Source organism: Centruroides vittatus, unplaced genomic scaffold (assembly GCF_030686945.1).
Source record: "Centruroides vittatus isolate TY-2023 unplaced genomic scaffold, ASM3068694v2 contig_3134, whole genome shotgun sequence".
NCBI classification, from domain to species: Eukaryota; Metazoa; Arthropoda; class Arachnida; order Scorpiones; family Buthidae; genus Centruroides; species Centruroides vittatus.
Window position 1 is genome coordinate 14,823 of NW_027122020.1, and position 16,987 is coordinate 31,809.

The 16,987-nt window shown below is 31.7% G+C and overlaps 1 protein-coding gene and 1 long non-coding RNA gene across 2 annotated transcripts in view; both read left to right on the forward strand.

Annotated features, from left to right (window-relative positions):
* The first annotated feature begins 622 nt into the window (after positions 1-622).
* On the forward strand, positions 623-1,876 carry LOC136973327 (uncharacterized). The gene is made up of 4 exons (XR_010880473.1): positions 623-654; positions 730-924; positions 1,012-1,320; positions 1,814-1,876. It is a non-coding gene; the product is annotated as an uncharacterized lncRNA (long non-coding RNA).
* A 14,491-nt stretch (positions 1,877-16,367) lies between these two features.
* The window catches only part of LOC136973326 (mitochondrial potassium channel ATP-binding subunit-like), a 55,584-nt gene continuing 54,964 nt past the window's right edge, over positions 16,368-16,987 (forward strand). Inside the window, exon 1 of the mRNA XM_067268060.1 lies at positions 16,368-16,521. Coding sequence (XP_067124161.1) covers positions 16,430-16,521 — 92 coding nt within the window. The 5' untranslated portion in view covers positions 16,368-16,429. The remainder of the gene's footprint in view (positions 16,522-16,987) is intronic.

Consider the following 16,987-nt stretch of genomic DNA (forward strand, 5'->3'; position numbering starts at 1 on the left):
TTCGTTTCCGACGTCCCTTTTTGCACATTTTAAAAATGGCACATACGAACAGGCAGAAGAATATGATTTTTCTTATGATTCGTCTTTTGAAATCGGAATGTTGTAACTTTGTCTTAACATTTTTAACTCTTGTTACTTGAATTTTGACTGGAATGAAATAAAAAATGTGATTTAAAGGAACTTTTTTAATAAAAGAATTTGTATTTATAAATAGAAACTTAAGATTTGCATGACGAAACAGTTTTGTCAGATGATCATATATACATTATACATGAATTCTATACACGTTCCTACCTCACTGTTGTCAGATCAGTTCAAATCCAATCGTCGACAAGATGGCCATTCAATATCAATCTACCAATACAAATGTCAGGACAGCCGGGGTGCCAAGTAGGGAAATTACTTAGGCACCACTTAATCGGCAAGACTAACTTTGGGTTGTCAAAAAAGGATGGTTTTCTAACTTCGTTCTTAAGAATATCGAGTGCGGAGGGACTTTTATATTTATAGATGGTAAATGCGGAGATAAAGGATTGCAAAATCCTGTCTCCTGTCAAGACTCCCGACACCAGGTAATCGGTTTTCTACGCGGATTACCACGCGTTAAGTTAATTGCGATATCTGGTGCCGAAGTGGTCCCAATACAAACCACAAGTAAGTATATTCTTATATTTAGAAAGTAATTTTATATTAGCTGAGTTTAAAATTTATATATTTTTAAATTTTAAGGTGGAGAAGAAAAATTAAAACCACTTGTCTGTGTGGAGTACAGTAAAGGAATGGGGAGAATAGATCTAGCGGACCATTGTATTACAACATACTCGATTGCAAGGACTCGCCTAAAAAAATACTATCAGAAAATGTTTCGTCACCTGCTGGACATTACAATCTTCAATTCTTTTATCTTGTATAAAAAGTGTGGAGGTAAATGTTTTCATTTTAATCGCTTTTATGCGTTATATATTGTAACTCGCTATATATTTATATATTCCAATACGCATAATTTTACAGGAACGCTTTCTCAACTGAACTTCCGGTTGCAGCTTGTGGACCAACTTACGGAGAAGTACGTCGGTGGAGTTACGAAACCAGTCCCTACAAGAAAACACATGAAGGAAATTACCCCAAACAGACTCCTGGAGAGGCATTTTCTGAGAGAGAATTCGCCGACAAGTACGAAAAAGCGCGCAGCAAGGAGATGCATCGTTTGTTCCAAAAAAGTAACTAGGAAAGAATCAACATATTCCTGTAAACAGTGTGGCGTTCCCCTGTGTATAGAACCTTGCATGGAAATTTACCATACGAAAGAAAATTTCTGATGTCTATATACTTTTGACACGTTATTTTTTCTACACTATTATATAAACAGTAAATGTTAAATTTACGTATACAGGTATACCTCGAGTTACGTCGTTCCCTATTATATGTCGTTTGTCAAAAAAGTATATGGAAAAATAAAAATCAAGTTTAAGTCAGTTTATTCGACTTTAAATCCGTCCGCCATAAACATTGAAGTCGTAATATCACTAAAAAAGCGTTGAAAGCACATAAAATCATATTAAAATATGTACATTTACAGTAAATGTTAATATAATCATCATAAATCCTAGGGAACGAACCATAAAAACATCTGTGTTTCTGTGTTGTCGTCTTATTTAGCTGTCTTTAAGTGCTCATTATTGGCGTTTTCTCCATTATTGACGTTTAGTTACGACTTACGTCGTAACTACACAAGTAAATTCGACTTACGTCGCCTCTCCTGGAACCAATTACCGACGTAAAACGAGGTATACCTGTACATATAATTTCAGAGAATAAGAGTGCAAGATTCGAGGATAAGTATTTCTACAAAATATTTATTATATTAGATTATAATAAATCTAAAATATATATTATTATTTTTTAATATAAATTTGAATTTTCCAGATTTTATTGATTATTTTGTATATTTTTAAAATTATTTACGTTTATTTTAAGCAATAATTCTCTTACAGCTTTTATTCATAATAACTATCTAATTTTTTTGTAAAGAATGTTATTGTTTTTTAGGGATTACATCATAACTTTCGTCCATGTATATATTGTAATATTTTAGATTCAAGATTTGTGGGTTTTGCGGTTTTTTTCATTGTCAGGATTAAGATTGTAATTTTTTAAATATAATTTTTGATTTTCTTTACAAATAAAGTAATTTTATATATCTATTTTAGTGTTTTATAAAATCTTTTTAGTTATAGTAATGACGTCACTCTACACGCAACCCTTCACGAGATATAGGCCTGCAAAAATTACACTACGGGTCATATAACCGCCTGTTTCACACAACTCAAGCTTGTAATAGAAGGATCTGCGACACCCTTAAATTGTAGACCCGCATGTGGGAACAAAATAGTCAAATGATACCCCTATCCGCGACCCTTCACGAGATATAGCTTTCTAAAAAATCGCCTACGTCATTTTCGGCTAGAGCAAGGGTCGGCAGTTTGTCAAGTGAGAAGAGCCAAATTGGCATGGAAACAGGATAACAAAAGTACCAGAGAGCCGCATCGAGGCTTAAATGTTTGACCGATTGCCGACCGTGTTGAAAGACGTCCCCTAGTGAGCGTTACAGGCATTCCGTGACAATAATAAATTCCTATTACAAATACTGTATACTGAATTATTCATATTGTTATTGGCTATTGACCAAATGAATAATAATAATTTATACTGTTAATGTAAATAATAATTTATATTGTTAATTTAAATGCGCGAAATACGACACACGACAGGGGCGCCTCTAGTGGCCTTTTTGGCATAATGTTACATGGACAGACTTCGGACGGACGGACGCGCGTTCAATGTCTTATATATATATATATATGCTTCAAATGCTATCACTCGCATGCGATTCATATTGATCAACGCGAGTGTCGTCATGTGCGGACAGGCTAAAGAATGGTAGAGAGTATGCCGTACGAGTCGAAGTTCGTTCGGCGGAAAATTAATAAAATAAATTTTAAAAAATTATCGAATGAATATTTGTAAAGGATTTTCTTAACTAAATCAGATATATATGTAAAATTCTCAAAGAACTTGTTAATTTATTACTTTTAAAATATAAGAAAAATTTAAATTTTTATTCATTTTTATTAATCGAAATTTATTAAAACAAACAATTTTCACTACCGGTATCACACCGGTACATATAAGATCAAATGCAGCCTCTTCAACCTTCAAAATTTCCGGTACACAACGACGAAAGTTAACGAACTAAGGCCAGGAACACACATACGTAAAAATTCTGGCCGAATAGGAAACACCACTACCACCAACAGTGCTAATTTTATTAATTTTTCCTCTCATATAGATTATCTATCCCTTTGTACTTTCCATTTTTTCTCCACTTCCTCTGCTATAATATAGAAAATTTAAATTAATAGACTTATATTCCGAATTCAAATAAAGAACTTGTGATCTAAATACTAGGCCTATATATCGATTTTACAAGACCTACCTGTTGTTTGAAATTTTGCACTTACAGCCATCCATAAACGTTGTTTAAATACAGTGTTTTTATGCATGACACTGATGTGGTCGAACGGATTCGATAAATCCCTGTATTTCATTTATTTTTTGTTTTTTCGAGACCGTCACAATTGTAGGGTTAACCCTCGTTGCCGCCATTGTTAGAATAAAAAGCACGTGTCTACTTTGACGTCACAGAAAAGACTTCTCTTTATTGGAGGAATTTTGGCGTAAAAATTTTACGGCGTAAAAATTAACGTCACGCTCTACTTTATTTTCAGTTCTGTTTCAGCCAAAATTTCAGAAAAATTTTTACGTTTTCTGTTTTATACTAGATTTTTACGCTGCAATTACCTGTACGCAACGACGAAAGTTAAAGAACTAACGTTTTCGATTCTTCACCGAAATCGTCAGGTTCATTGACGCTTGCAAAATGGAATGCGATGAATACAGAACGCTTTTGAAATTCAAAAAGTTGAATATCTCCAGCGAGTAGTAACGATCAGAGATATAAAATAAATTTAATAGACAGGAGTCTATCATAATAATGACGCGGTCTATCTATTTAGGAATAATACATAACTACCAATGTGGATGCACCTCAAGGATATAGCGCCACGCATACGATAATACGTTACTGTCATTGAAATTAATACATCTCCCCGATTTGGTTGCCTTGTAAATCTTTTGTCTACTAAATTTATTTTATATCTTTGATCGTTACTACACTCTGGAGATATTCAATTTTTTGAATTTCAAAAGCGTTCTGTATTCATCGCATTCCATTTTGCAAGCGTCAATGAACCTGACGATTTCGGTGAAGAATCGAAAACGTTAGTTCTTTAACTTTCGTCGTTGTGTACAGGTAATTTTGAAGGTTGAAGAGGCTGTATTTGATTTATTAAAACTTATACATTTACACACTCATCTATTTTTTTCACTATACAATGAAAATAGATTTCACAATTATCGAAAAACTTTCTCATAAATTACAACAAACTCTCGGCCTTATTCGTTTGTATTTAATACTAAAATATAACTCATTTCACGTTAAACTTGTATTCATATTTAAATTCATATTTTATATTAAACTAGATTTTATTGAATTTACAAACAATATTGAAAAAATATTAACTTTAAGCTGATTTACCGAACAATACTGCTATGATTTAGTTCTTTGAACAGTGAAATTTCTCTTAAGGCTGTAGATCAGCGTTTTCCAACCTTTTTTTGACCAGGGACCACTTTCATTTCATTGTTGTTAGCAAGGACCATAAGGGTTAAGAAAAATAAACTGTGTCAATCTAAAAATAAACTTTAATCAAAACTTTTAACATAAGTAATCGTTAAACTCAAGAGTAACATGTCTTAACAGTACTATTATAATAGAAAACATAAAATTGTTAGTAAATATTAAATTCAGTTTGTATTAATGTGGGAATAATAATTTAAAATGAATAAATGTTTAAATCTTTCGCGGACCATATTTTAACTCTTACGGACCACTGGTGGTCTGCGGACTACTGGTCAAGAACCGCTGGTATAAATAGACTACAGTCTGAATTATCTTATTACAAACAAAATTTGCTACTGTTCGTTTTTTGTACGGGAAAGCTGTCTATTGTCTAATATTCGATGTTTATATCGTAGCTTTAAAAGATGACTACTATTTATTATTTTTATCAGAATATTTAACATTGTACAGCATATTATAAAGGTTTTCTTAAGAAATACAGTGGAGCCTCGCTTAACGAGCATTTCGCACAACGAGTGATGAGGAGAGGGGAAGTCCCGAATTCTGCGCATGCGGCATGCTCCATCAGTCTGTTTTAGCACTCCTTCCGCTTGCATCTGTGTCGCTTGTGATCACATATTTTTCCAAACTTGTGTTCACATGTATTACTTATAAACATCAACAACCATAGCCCGTTTATATAATAAACACGCCAAACGATATGCCAAATTCTTCGGTCATTAAATTTAATGACCGATTCCGAATTAAATTTTAGAAATGTCTGAATTAAAAATTAACTATTAAAATTATTAAATTTAATATGAGATGGAAACATAACTGCCTACTTTTAGTCAAATTAATTAATTTCTAATATTTAATTATAGTTTTTACATAACCCAAGAATTCGGCATATCGCTTGGAGTGTTTATCAAACATATTAGCTGTGGTTTTTTTTTGTTTTTGCAAATCGAATTTTTCATTCCAGGATGGTTCTTTCTACGCTAGAAGAAAGGACGATGATGATTTACACTCTTTAACAGTGTATATTGTACAATTTTTTTGAAGAAAAGTTATATATAAAACATTTGAGCATTTTTTCGGCGTGGGACGCATTATCGCATTTTACGTTAATGTCTATCGAAAAAATGTTTCGCTTAACGAGTGTTTCGCATTACGAGTAAGATTCTGGAACGAATTATGCTCGTCAAGCGAGGTTTCACTGTATTAAAAGAATTTAAGAAGGAAAGTTTACATAACAAAATTTTCCTGCTGAATTTTTAATCTTAGTCAGAATTTCTTCTCTCTTTTGTATTACTTATAAAAATTATTTCTTGCTATTTAGAAATAATTTAAACGTTATATATTAGATAATTTCCAATATTTTATTTTATAATTTAACGTTTATCTTTAAAATGTTCGACGAAACCAAACTCAATTTTCTTCTTAGGCATACTTATTTTGTTTTCACGAGATTTTTAAAAAATATAACCCTGGCGAATACCAAGAGTTAAGTGTATGTTCTGTAATTTTGAGTAAAGTCTTTTGAATTGGGATTTTAATGTGAATGTTCGTCGAACAGTGGCTTTTGGTCAATTATACAACGCTGTACAATAACATGTAAAAGAAAAAAAAATTGACAGTGTTATCGCGATAACGCAAAATTATAAAAGCGCTATAGTAATGGAAAAAATGTAATACGGCGTCTTCGTCCTTTTTGTAAATAATTACAAAATAAATAAAAAAACCAAGTTTTATATTTTTTTGGTGTTATTGAAAATTATCGTATAACAACAGCGATTGAAATACTCGATTGATAATGTTATTCGGGAAAACAGACTCGTAAAATAGCGATGTTTTAAAAATTACACGAGTCCGATTATATCTTTTATGGTCAGAAAGAATGGCGGCTCAGTCTTTTAATACATATCAGTTACATTTTGTTTAAAAGAATCAATGATTTATAAGCATCCACTTGAAGTTGTCGATGTATACATCGATTCAAATATTAAAACATTTTGGTTAATGTTACCCTAGGATCCAAGATGGCGACGAAGAAAATTTTACCCTACGTTCGAGACGGCGACGGGAAAATTTTACCCTAGTTTGACATGGCCGCGTTTCCGGCCGCCATCTTGAATTTCTCTGGAGACTGCGCGGAAAAAATAATTATTTTCTTTTGATCGGAGACCGCGTGACTTCCGTGCGGAAATATATACTAATCAAGTAAAATAAAGATAAAAAAAACATTTACTCAAGTCAATGGTTGCCCCCTTTTTTTTCTTTCTTTCTTTCCCTTTTCGATCCTTTCTTTTTACCAGCCTCGATACATTCCTTTTCGCTTGTTGCGGGTCTTTTCTTCCATGTTCGTTTCGATTCGGCTTCTTGGCTTTTCGTTTTCGTTGCATTTTTTCTTGTTTTCCTTCTTTTTCGTATTCGACGCTGGCGCTGAAGGAACAGTTTCTGGTTCGAGCTATATCGCTTTTTTCCCGATCCCGGGATAGATATTACGTAAATGTTGTGCAAAAATTTGGACTCTTTCGCCTGGTTTTCTGCTGGACCAATTCATGAATTTCTTATACATAAATAAGTAGTACATGTAGGAGTCAGAAAGATCGCTTGTGTAATGTTTTGGCAGGTGTTTCTTATTCTTTAAATACCCCCATAAACGTTCGATGTTTTGAGTATGATCTCCAGTTTGGGGGTTGACGAAATTTTTCGAATGGTTTACTGTTCTATGTTCCACATCTACTCCTTCTATGTCGTCTATATACTTATAACGGACGAATGGAAAGGATATTATTGTACTACCGGAATTTACATATTTATAAACAATCCAATTCAAAGTAATTTCTGATCTATCGTTTACCTGACATATAAAACATTTATCATCTTCCCGGCATATTCTGCCGACAACCCATTTCGTACTTTTTAATATACGCCCCTTCCATACTTTCTTTTGCATATTACAGTCTCGTCAATTTCGACTGTTTTATTCGGCCCTCCTATTTTAAATGCGTTATCGATATCGGGAGGCAAACCTAACTCCAAAAAGTCGTTTTCCATTAACTTATAGAAATTACGGGTGGTGCAACTCGACCAAAATTCGTCAGAACTTAAATCGGCAAAACTACTCATTATCAAAGAATTAGCAATAAACTAAACACGGGAGGAAAAAAATTTTTAATCAATTTTTTAACTTTTAGGATTAAATTTAAATAGAATCAATAATTACTAATATTTGAAAATAATAAAATAAATAAATAATAATAATAATATATATATATATTTACCGATAAGAAATTGTGAAAATTAGTTAATGTAAATAATAAATCAATATTATTCCAATACACAATTTGTCGCAACACTAAATTCCAACTGGAAATTAGTCGATTTGCATAATTGCCCAGAAAAGAACAGAAATTACGTGGTAGATTATGTATTTGCATATTCGTTCGTAACACCGACATATTATTTCCCGCCGATTTCACTTTCACATAACGTTACGAAAATGCTCCCTCTATCGTCACAAACACACGCGCGTTTCTGTTTCGAAGTTACAGGAAACGCGGCCATCTTGAATGTAGGGTAAAATTTCCCCGTCGTCGACGTCTCGACTCTAGGGTAAAATTTCCCCGTCGCCATCTTGGAACCTAAAGTAACATTAACCAAAAAAAAGTTCACAAATTCTGTTAGAAAGCAGTTACACATTGAAATAAAAAAATTCGCTGTATGAAGGGCAGACGCGTCAAATATTCGAAAGGCTACATTTCATAATTTTTTCACTGTTATTTCTGAGAAAAAATAAAATAATAATACTATGTGAAGTTAATTTTATATAAATCATTATACTAAATGATAAATGGATATTATTAAACAAGAGAGAGCGCTAAATCACTGTAGAAAAATGCGGTGTTTTATTTATTTCTGCTAACAATAACATGTTATTAACCTGCTTCGACATAAATGCAATATACTATTACGTAAGACAATACATTTAATTTACGTTACTTTTGTGTGCAAAAGCAATGTAATCAAAATCTGAATATTTGCGGTTTAACTAAATGGCAAAATAACTTATTGGTATAGAAAAGACGCTTAATTTAATATTATAACAATTCAAAATTGGTTTAATAACAGCGTTTGAGATAAATTAAAAATAGCATTGTCCGTAAAAATCATACTAACGTCTTTCGCTTTTTCGCATGAGAACGATGTTACGAAACAAAAAAGTTAATATATTCGTATCAATTAAATGTCGATTATAACTACTGTCAAAACAAAGAAAAAAAACCTGCTTTATTTGAGCTAATCTAAAAACTGATTTTCTGAGCCAAGCCCTAAAGTGTTTAAGAAACAACGAACCAGATCGATAGTTAACCAATATAAAGTTTCTCCGCCAACTTTGTGTTTTCAGAGAATTGTTAAAATTCTTCAACATTTAAGGTATTCATTTGTTATTCATTAATTGCTTCAACTCTATTGAAAGAAGAGTTATTGTTTTTACTTTTAAGGATTTATTAGTTTCACTAATTTGCTCAACAATTAAATTGTGTAATGTACAGGTTTTTTCAAAAGATGGAAATGACTAAACACGTTATTTTCTATAACGTAATTTATTGATTTTACAATATATATTGTTTTACTTAAAATAACTCTGAACATTAAATTAAAAAGCACGGCTACATTATTAATATAAGTTTAGTTTACTTTTTGTATTATACTTTATTTAATTTTTCCAAATAAGGATTAAAACTTCAAAGTCCTTTTTGTGCACGAAAGCAATCCTTATTAATGTTTTAACTGTTCTGCCAAGTGTTTAAAATTTCATGCTAGAAAATATATGTATTTTATGGTGGAGATTGGCCTGGTATGCTGGCTGACGTCAAGATTGTGTTGTGCTGCAAACATACCTACTTTATCAGCGCTTTTAATAAAAGGTAAATTGCAGTAAGCTATCATCCAATTTAGAGAATAATTGTTAATTTTTAAAGCCAAGCACGTTTCGTAGCAATATAGTGAAGGTAGTTCGTTAAAAGTAGTTCGTTAAAGGTAGTTCGTTAAAAGTGTCCAGGCCAGTAGTATTGTCGGTGAAAATGGTCATGTTCGTATTTCTTTGAACTAGTTAATCCTGCTCTAATTTTTTCATCACAATGACTGCATTGTGAAGGCGAAATTTAGAAGTTTAAGACGCAACAAAAATCAGAACTAGGGTATAACATAGACTACTATCAAGTTTGAAGTCATCAGTAAAAATATTAATATCTGAGTTTTGAATACATTGTGATGATAATGCCAATTCGGACTGGAAGCGAGCGGTATTTCCAATAAAATATTCTTTTTTCATATTCTGACGAAGAGAAGTTGCTACTAGACTAAATATTTTAAGTAATGGCGAGATCTGTTGGCGGTTTATTAGAAAGTAGCTGGACAGAATTGTACTATACCTTTCTGTATTAAAAAAAGGCTCGTCGTGCTAACAACAGCTTTCGGATGTTGTAGGAGATATAAATTCAACGAGCCTAAATGCTACATTCATATGTAATGATAGGATGAATAACAGGTCCTAAATTAAACCTATTGCATCTCCGGAAAGCCATCAAGTGTTCTTGGTAGCCATAGACAAGAATTTAACATGAAGGCCATAATGGGGTGACCGGGTGGTGAGGGACAGGGCCCGACATATCTGAAGAAACCACCCTCCAAAAAATTCCTGGGGATTTCTCGACCCGTTTGGATTCGATCCCCCAGAGCGGTAGGCTGCCACTTTGACCTCGCGGCCATCCGGCCAATTTTCATCATATTGCAAAAATACAGAATAAAAAGTGATCACGCCATTTCTATTGTATTTCTACGTGGGAGGATCCTAAAGTTGGAGGACGGCTTATAGTTCCTTTCTTCGATTAGTTTAAAATACCGATGCACTCTCACATTGAAAGTAATCCTCTTGGTCGACGATACATCGTTTTCCAGCGCTGGTACAGCTTGTGGAAGCTTTAAGGAGGATGCACTCATGCATGCGACAAGTCAAAAGCGGCAGAATGTCGTCACTTTTTCTCGCTGCAGAAATCGATTTTTTGCCGCAAAAGTTGGTTAAATTGTGTTTTTGCGGCGACCGTGGCCAAGACGCCTTTCTATCAGCCAATAACCATTCGTCTGGTAGTCACGTGAAAAAATACAATCACGTGGTGTTTTTATGGCAGAAAATTCGATGCGGTTAACCGAGATAACTAACATCATATTAAAGAAGAAAGGATAATAAATTTAACACAAATTCTACACAAAGCACACTTTAAGCTCCAAATGAGGGGGTCAGCGACATCCCAAGTTGTAGACGTCTCTGTGGGTTCAAAAAAGTCAAAGAAACCATACCTTTATGCGTGACCCTTTACAAAATATAGACCTGTCATGTTTACTGTGATGAATCGCCTACACGATTTTCGTACAAAGCGCACAAAAACAAAAAGAAAAAGAAAAGCGGGCTTTTCTTTTCAAGGTTTTTTTACTTCCATTTCCACGATCTGTGATCGCTGCCGCTGCAGTGTCCTATTCCACACGGCCCACAGGCCACATCTCCTGCTTGAGTCGTCCATGCTTGAATTTCCATATGTTGTCTGTAAATACAACTAATTATTATTATTTTTGTCTTACCTGGGACTGTACATGATCCCCGGACCTTGCTGGTTGTAGTCTGCCTTTTTACGCACCAGCTGACACGTCGCTATGCCAGAAACACTTCGGAACTTATAATTCAGGCATGCGAGGCAGAGGAAAACACTGCTCATGACGACTCAATTATGTTGCCTTCCTCAGCCATACAGATGCAGCGCGCCCGTGGGCCGAATAGATTACCGGCAGCGGGTCACGAGCTTGCCTTCATATCCTGGACCTAGTATTCGTAATCTCTCATTGTGGATTTTGCCGCGATTGGCCCATTTTCGTGCTTTCCAAGTTGAAGTGAAATCTACTAATGCTTACACTGAAATAGAGTGGAGACGGATGTTCTTTGTTAATCATTCAATCCAATCTCGCGGTAATCATTTAATCCAATCAAGAAATAATTTTTAACGATACAATAGCCACGATTATTATTTGTAAAAAATTTTGTTTGGCAACGGGAAGAATTTTGAAATGGATGATAACATAAAAGTAGAGAATATTGGCGAAGCTAAAGTTGTATTAAATTATATATAAATTCATAAATTAAATTATTAATAATTCATTAATATAAACCTAAAAGGAACATATGGAGTGATATACAAAGAAAAAAAGACAAGAACTAGACAATTAGTTGCATTAAAGAAAATAAGATTGTAAAATGAAGATGAAAATGTTCCATCTACAGTTTAACATAATTTCAAATCAGTTTTAATTGTATTAGATATGCATTCATAATAAATTAGAATTACATTTTAATATTATTTAATGTAATTAAAATATAATTTTATTAAATTAAATTAATATCAGTGAAAAATTATAATAAATTACAAAAATTTGTCGTCTGCTTTTACTTCCTTAAACCTTCTCATCTTACTGCGCATGCTCTCTTCTAAAATTATTTTTCTACTATTGACCTGATTTATTTTATTTATTTATGGACTTTTTTCGTTTTTAATGCTTTAAAAACACAACAGAAACAACACGAAAGGTAAAGAAAAGTCTTGGACAATTTAATTTATTTGTTTTATAGCAGTGTAAGAATTCCTGTTGTGGTTTGCTACGGATCGATCGATCGATCAGTCGATAGTTAATATTTGCAGGTTATCGATGTTGATTCTTTTAATATCAAAAGTGAATTGTTACAGAGTAAAATTGGAATAATACACGAGATATACATCGTAGGAAAACTACGAAGGTTATGTCCTAAGCGGTGGATTACGCCATGTTTAAAGTCATATCCACAGAGTTCAATTAGTTTTATTTCGCGATTTATTAATATGACTAGTGTATGTATTTTGTGAATTCTTAGTGTATTCTTTTTATAAAATGTAACTATTAGCTTTAGTAATTTAAAATTTTGCCAATAATTTGTTAAATTTAATCATAGAAATGATTTTTTTTTGTGCATAAAATATGGGAAGTATACAGGGGAATATAGGTTTTTGTATGTAAAAAAAATTAGAGAGAAAATTCAACTGTTACATTAAAACTATAACGAATGGTTACTTTAATTAAAATGCATTGACATTATATATATAAATTTGAGATTTGTATATAAAAATCAATGATTTAATAGTTTAGAATGATGATTATCAAAGTTATTTATTCATTAACCATTTAAACTAAATAGTAGATGAATTGTGTACACCTATGCCTTCTTATCCTGTAAATATCATCGTAGGTATGATAGACTGTGTGTGCCAAAATATATTGTCCATTTAATAAGCTAACATAAGAGATATATAATGCATGAAAGCATTGTTCTCTCTGGATAAACAGTGTAGAATTTCAATAAATTTTCCACTTATCTAAAAGCCTTTTACCAATGTGCGTATCATCCCACTAAACAATGAACGTAACTTCATTGTTTAATGGGATGATACATGCACCAGTAAAAGGCTTTTAGATAAGTGGAAATTTTACTGTTCTCTGGTGTAGATATTTTAACATCTTTCATATAGAATTTCATTTTGAAAAAATGACTAGATTACCTGGATGACTGAAAGTATGATCGTGGACCACAGGTGGTCCGTGGATCATACTTTGAGAACCATTGAGTTAGAACATTTTGAAATATAAATGAAATTATTTACAAATTAATTATAAAGTATTATCTGAAATAAGCATTTGATACAGATAATAATATGGAACCAGAAACTTATGAGGTAATATTTGTTAATTATAAAGTAAAATCAGAATATAAAATAGTTTGAAATTAACAATGCTTCTTAAATGTTTTTGGAGTAAACAATTGTATTGCCTCTTCAAAAACAAATTCTTCCTCAAAATGAATGTGTTGTCTTCTGACATGAGAATGTTAATATCGAAAATATTTAGCAAGAATGAAAATTCTTGAAACCTTTTATGAATGATGCTTTTGATTTAAGTTCCCTATAAGAAATTTTTGAAATTTATCATAAAATTATAATAAGTGTATTAAACAACCGAAGCTCGGTATATAATCAGCAAATTTATAGTCTGAGTATTTAAGGCAATCCTTTGGCTATGTAAAATTATAATATTGAAACTATGAAAGAAATAATTTTTAAAAATAGTTAATAAGTAATAATAATTTAAATAAAATAATAAAAAATATGTAATATACATAAAATGATGATATAGATACCTTGAACATTTATAAAACAAATTTTTAACATCCAGATGAAATTATTACTATATTAATGATTTTGATATAGAGATAATTAAAAATGTAAATCATTATAATATACTGAATGTAAACCATAGATGAAATAAACAGTACACCTTTAACAATGGATAAGGTTGAAAAAATGCTAACATTTTTTATTCAATTGATGGACTGTCTTTGGATGGAACATATGTAAGAGCCAAAAGGGCTATAGTGATGACTTTCTGTCCTAATTTATTTTGAAAATGTCTTCTAAATATCCAAAAATGTCACCTTATTTAGTAGTCCAAATACAATCAGATATCTTTGTAGATAGGTTTGAATAGGGATAGTTTAATTACAGTTAATCTATAAAATGCTATAATATTTCTTAAATATATTTTTTTCAATATAAACTAGAAGGAATGCCAGAAATAAAATTTATATCTTAAAATATACTCCAGCAATAAATTTTAATGAAACAAAAACATTTTTTATGTAAATTTATAAGTCTTTGTTAGTTGAATATTTGACATGGACTATTTTTGAATGAAAAGAATATTCAAAATAAATATAAAAATAAAAAATAGAACAAATATGAAGTTTAAATACAACAGAAAGTAAATGTAATTAATAATTAAAAAAAACATATATGAATAATAACTAATTAACAAGAGTAAGCCAATATTTTTATAATTTTATTAATTTCAATGTTAGAATTCAGAAAGAGACCTCCATAACATAGATAGTGGGTCAGTAATTAATCTTGGTAATTAATATAGTTTGAATCTTAACTAGCTGTATAAATCTCCAAAATCTTCTAGTGCCTAAACTAGTTAAGTTCTTTAGCCAAAGCATCCTTCCAATTAATTTACACTTTCACTTTCAACTTTAAGCTGCTAAAGTTGTATTGTATGGATTTCCATCAATGGTGTATTTGATGGAATTCCTTAATCCTTTGCAGCAGGGTGCAGTTGGTAGCCCCATACATGTAAGCTTCTTGTTAAAGTGTAGGTTGTCGATTGTGACCATACTGGACCTTGTCATTTCATAACAAACTTGAAAACTGTGGGGGTTATGTTTATATACAATGTTGACATTGTTATATTTGGCTACATCTCTATGTATTTTTCTTAAATCAAGTAAATAGTTCAGCATAACTATCTTCTTATAAATTGATATGTACAAAAAACCTTTAACCGTGCAAACACACAATGTCAGTCACTACAAACATTTTCACAACTCCTCCTGGGTTCTTCATCAGGTGAAAAATTGACTGGAATGATGTTCGAAGTCGAAAAAAGGAACCAGATCACGTACCGAACAGCATCGAACGTCAAAATTTAAATATACGATTGAATGCTAATTTACAACTACCAATGTCTTGAGGCATTATGGGAAACAAACCGACAAATCTTCGACATAAGATTAAATGCTATTTTTAAAAATGTCAATGTCTTAAGAGAATGATGGGAAACAAACACTAATTTTTGAAAATAGGGATGTCCCCAGGCATGACGGGAGACAAAAAATCATGAGACCTAATATTATTGTAAAAATGCCAATAAGACACGGCATTCCGGGAAACATCGTAAACGCTTCCTCAGCCCCTCCACAAACCATTTGTTACGTACTGTTAAAGGTCCGCATTCAATAGAGCCTGCCACGCCAAGGAAAGAGTGACCTCATTCCTAGAATTGATGGATGAGGAAGTACTACACGCCTTATAAATCTCCATCTGCTCCAACCATTTGATATGCTCCACATGCGTTGTGGTGACAAGCAATCTAGTTTTCGACAAGTCCGCCGTAATATCCGGATCAGAGGCGTAAGTTGATAAGGAAGTGGAGCATTTATTGAGTTGAATGTTGTGCAAGGTTTTTTGTACATATCAATTTATTGTATACACTCGGTGTGCTGCTGTTCGTTGTTATCTTCTTATATTCAGGTTGTGGCTGTTTGTACTTGGGTGTCTGGAAATGGAGATTAAACAATTATATATTTTTTCTTTTGTGTTCAAAATCTGTTAAGAAAAGGCACTAGTTTCTATAAATTAACTCTTTAAGCTCTGAAAATTTTTTTTTTCTATGTATTGTACCTGGAGACTAAATTGTTTTTATTTGTCAGGCTACAAGAGGAAAGTCAAACAAATTTTCCTCTGACTGATTTTGTCTTGAATGGATTAAGGGAATTTTGTGTGATCTCATGTTTAGAGAGTTAAGGAAATTATTAAGTTTATTTTTTCATATATGAACACTATATATTTATTATTTTATTTAAATTTTTTATCATAATTATTACAACATGTATTGATATATATATATATATTTTTTTTTCTTACAGGAATATATATAAAAGAAATTTTTTGAAAATATTTTGAAGAAATTTGTTTGAAACTGATTAAAATGTCAAACATATTATTAAACTTTATGTATCCTATAAAATGTGGAAATTTATCAATCATGTACAGTAGAAACATTAAAAATTCATTAATCAGGTTTGTAATATATTTTTTTAATTATTACTAATACACTTGATAAATTGATTTTTAAAATATATTATAGATTTTAATATATGGTTGCCACATTCTAAAAACTACAAAATTGGGCATAAATAAAAGACACAAAATATATACTTTATTGAAAATACAGTAGGGTTTTGTTTCATGCATGATTGATATATATGGTTAATGTTTTGTGGATGGTGAATGGTTAGATTAACTCACTTCTAGTGCTATTGAATTTGGCTGCAAAACATTCGCTAGAGAAACACAGCAAACTGTACTTCTCTATCATTTGACTTTAAATTTTGGAGAACTACTGAATGCTATTCACTGAGGTGATTATCTTAGTTTGCATGTATTTTCTAAAGTAGTGTACTCAATATGGTACAACAAAATTTTGCTCATTATACTCAGAAACATTTGACTAAAATGTTATTCATTATATAAAATTATAACACTT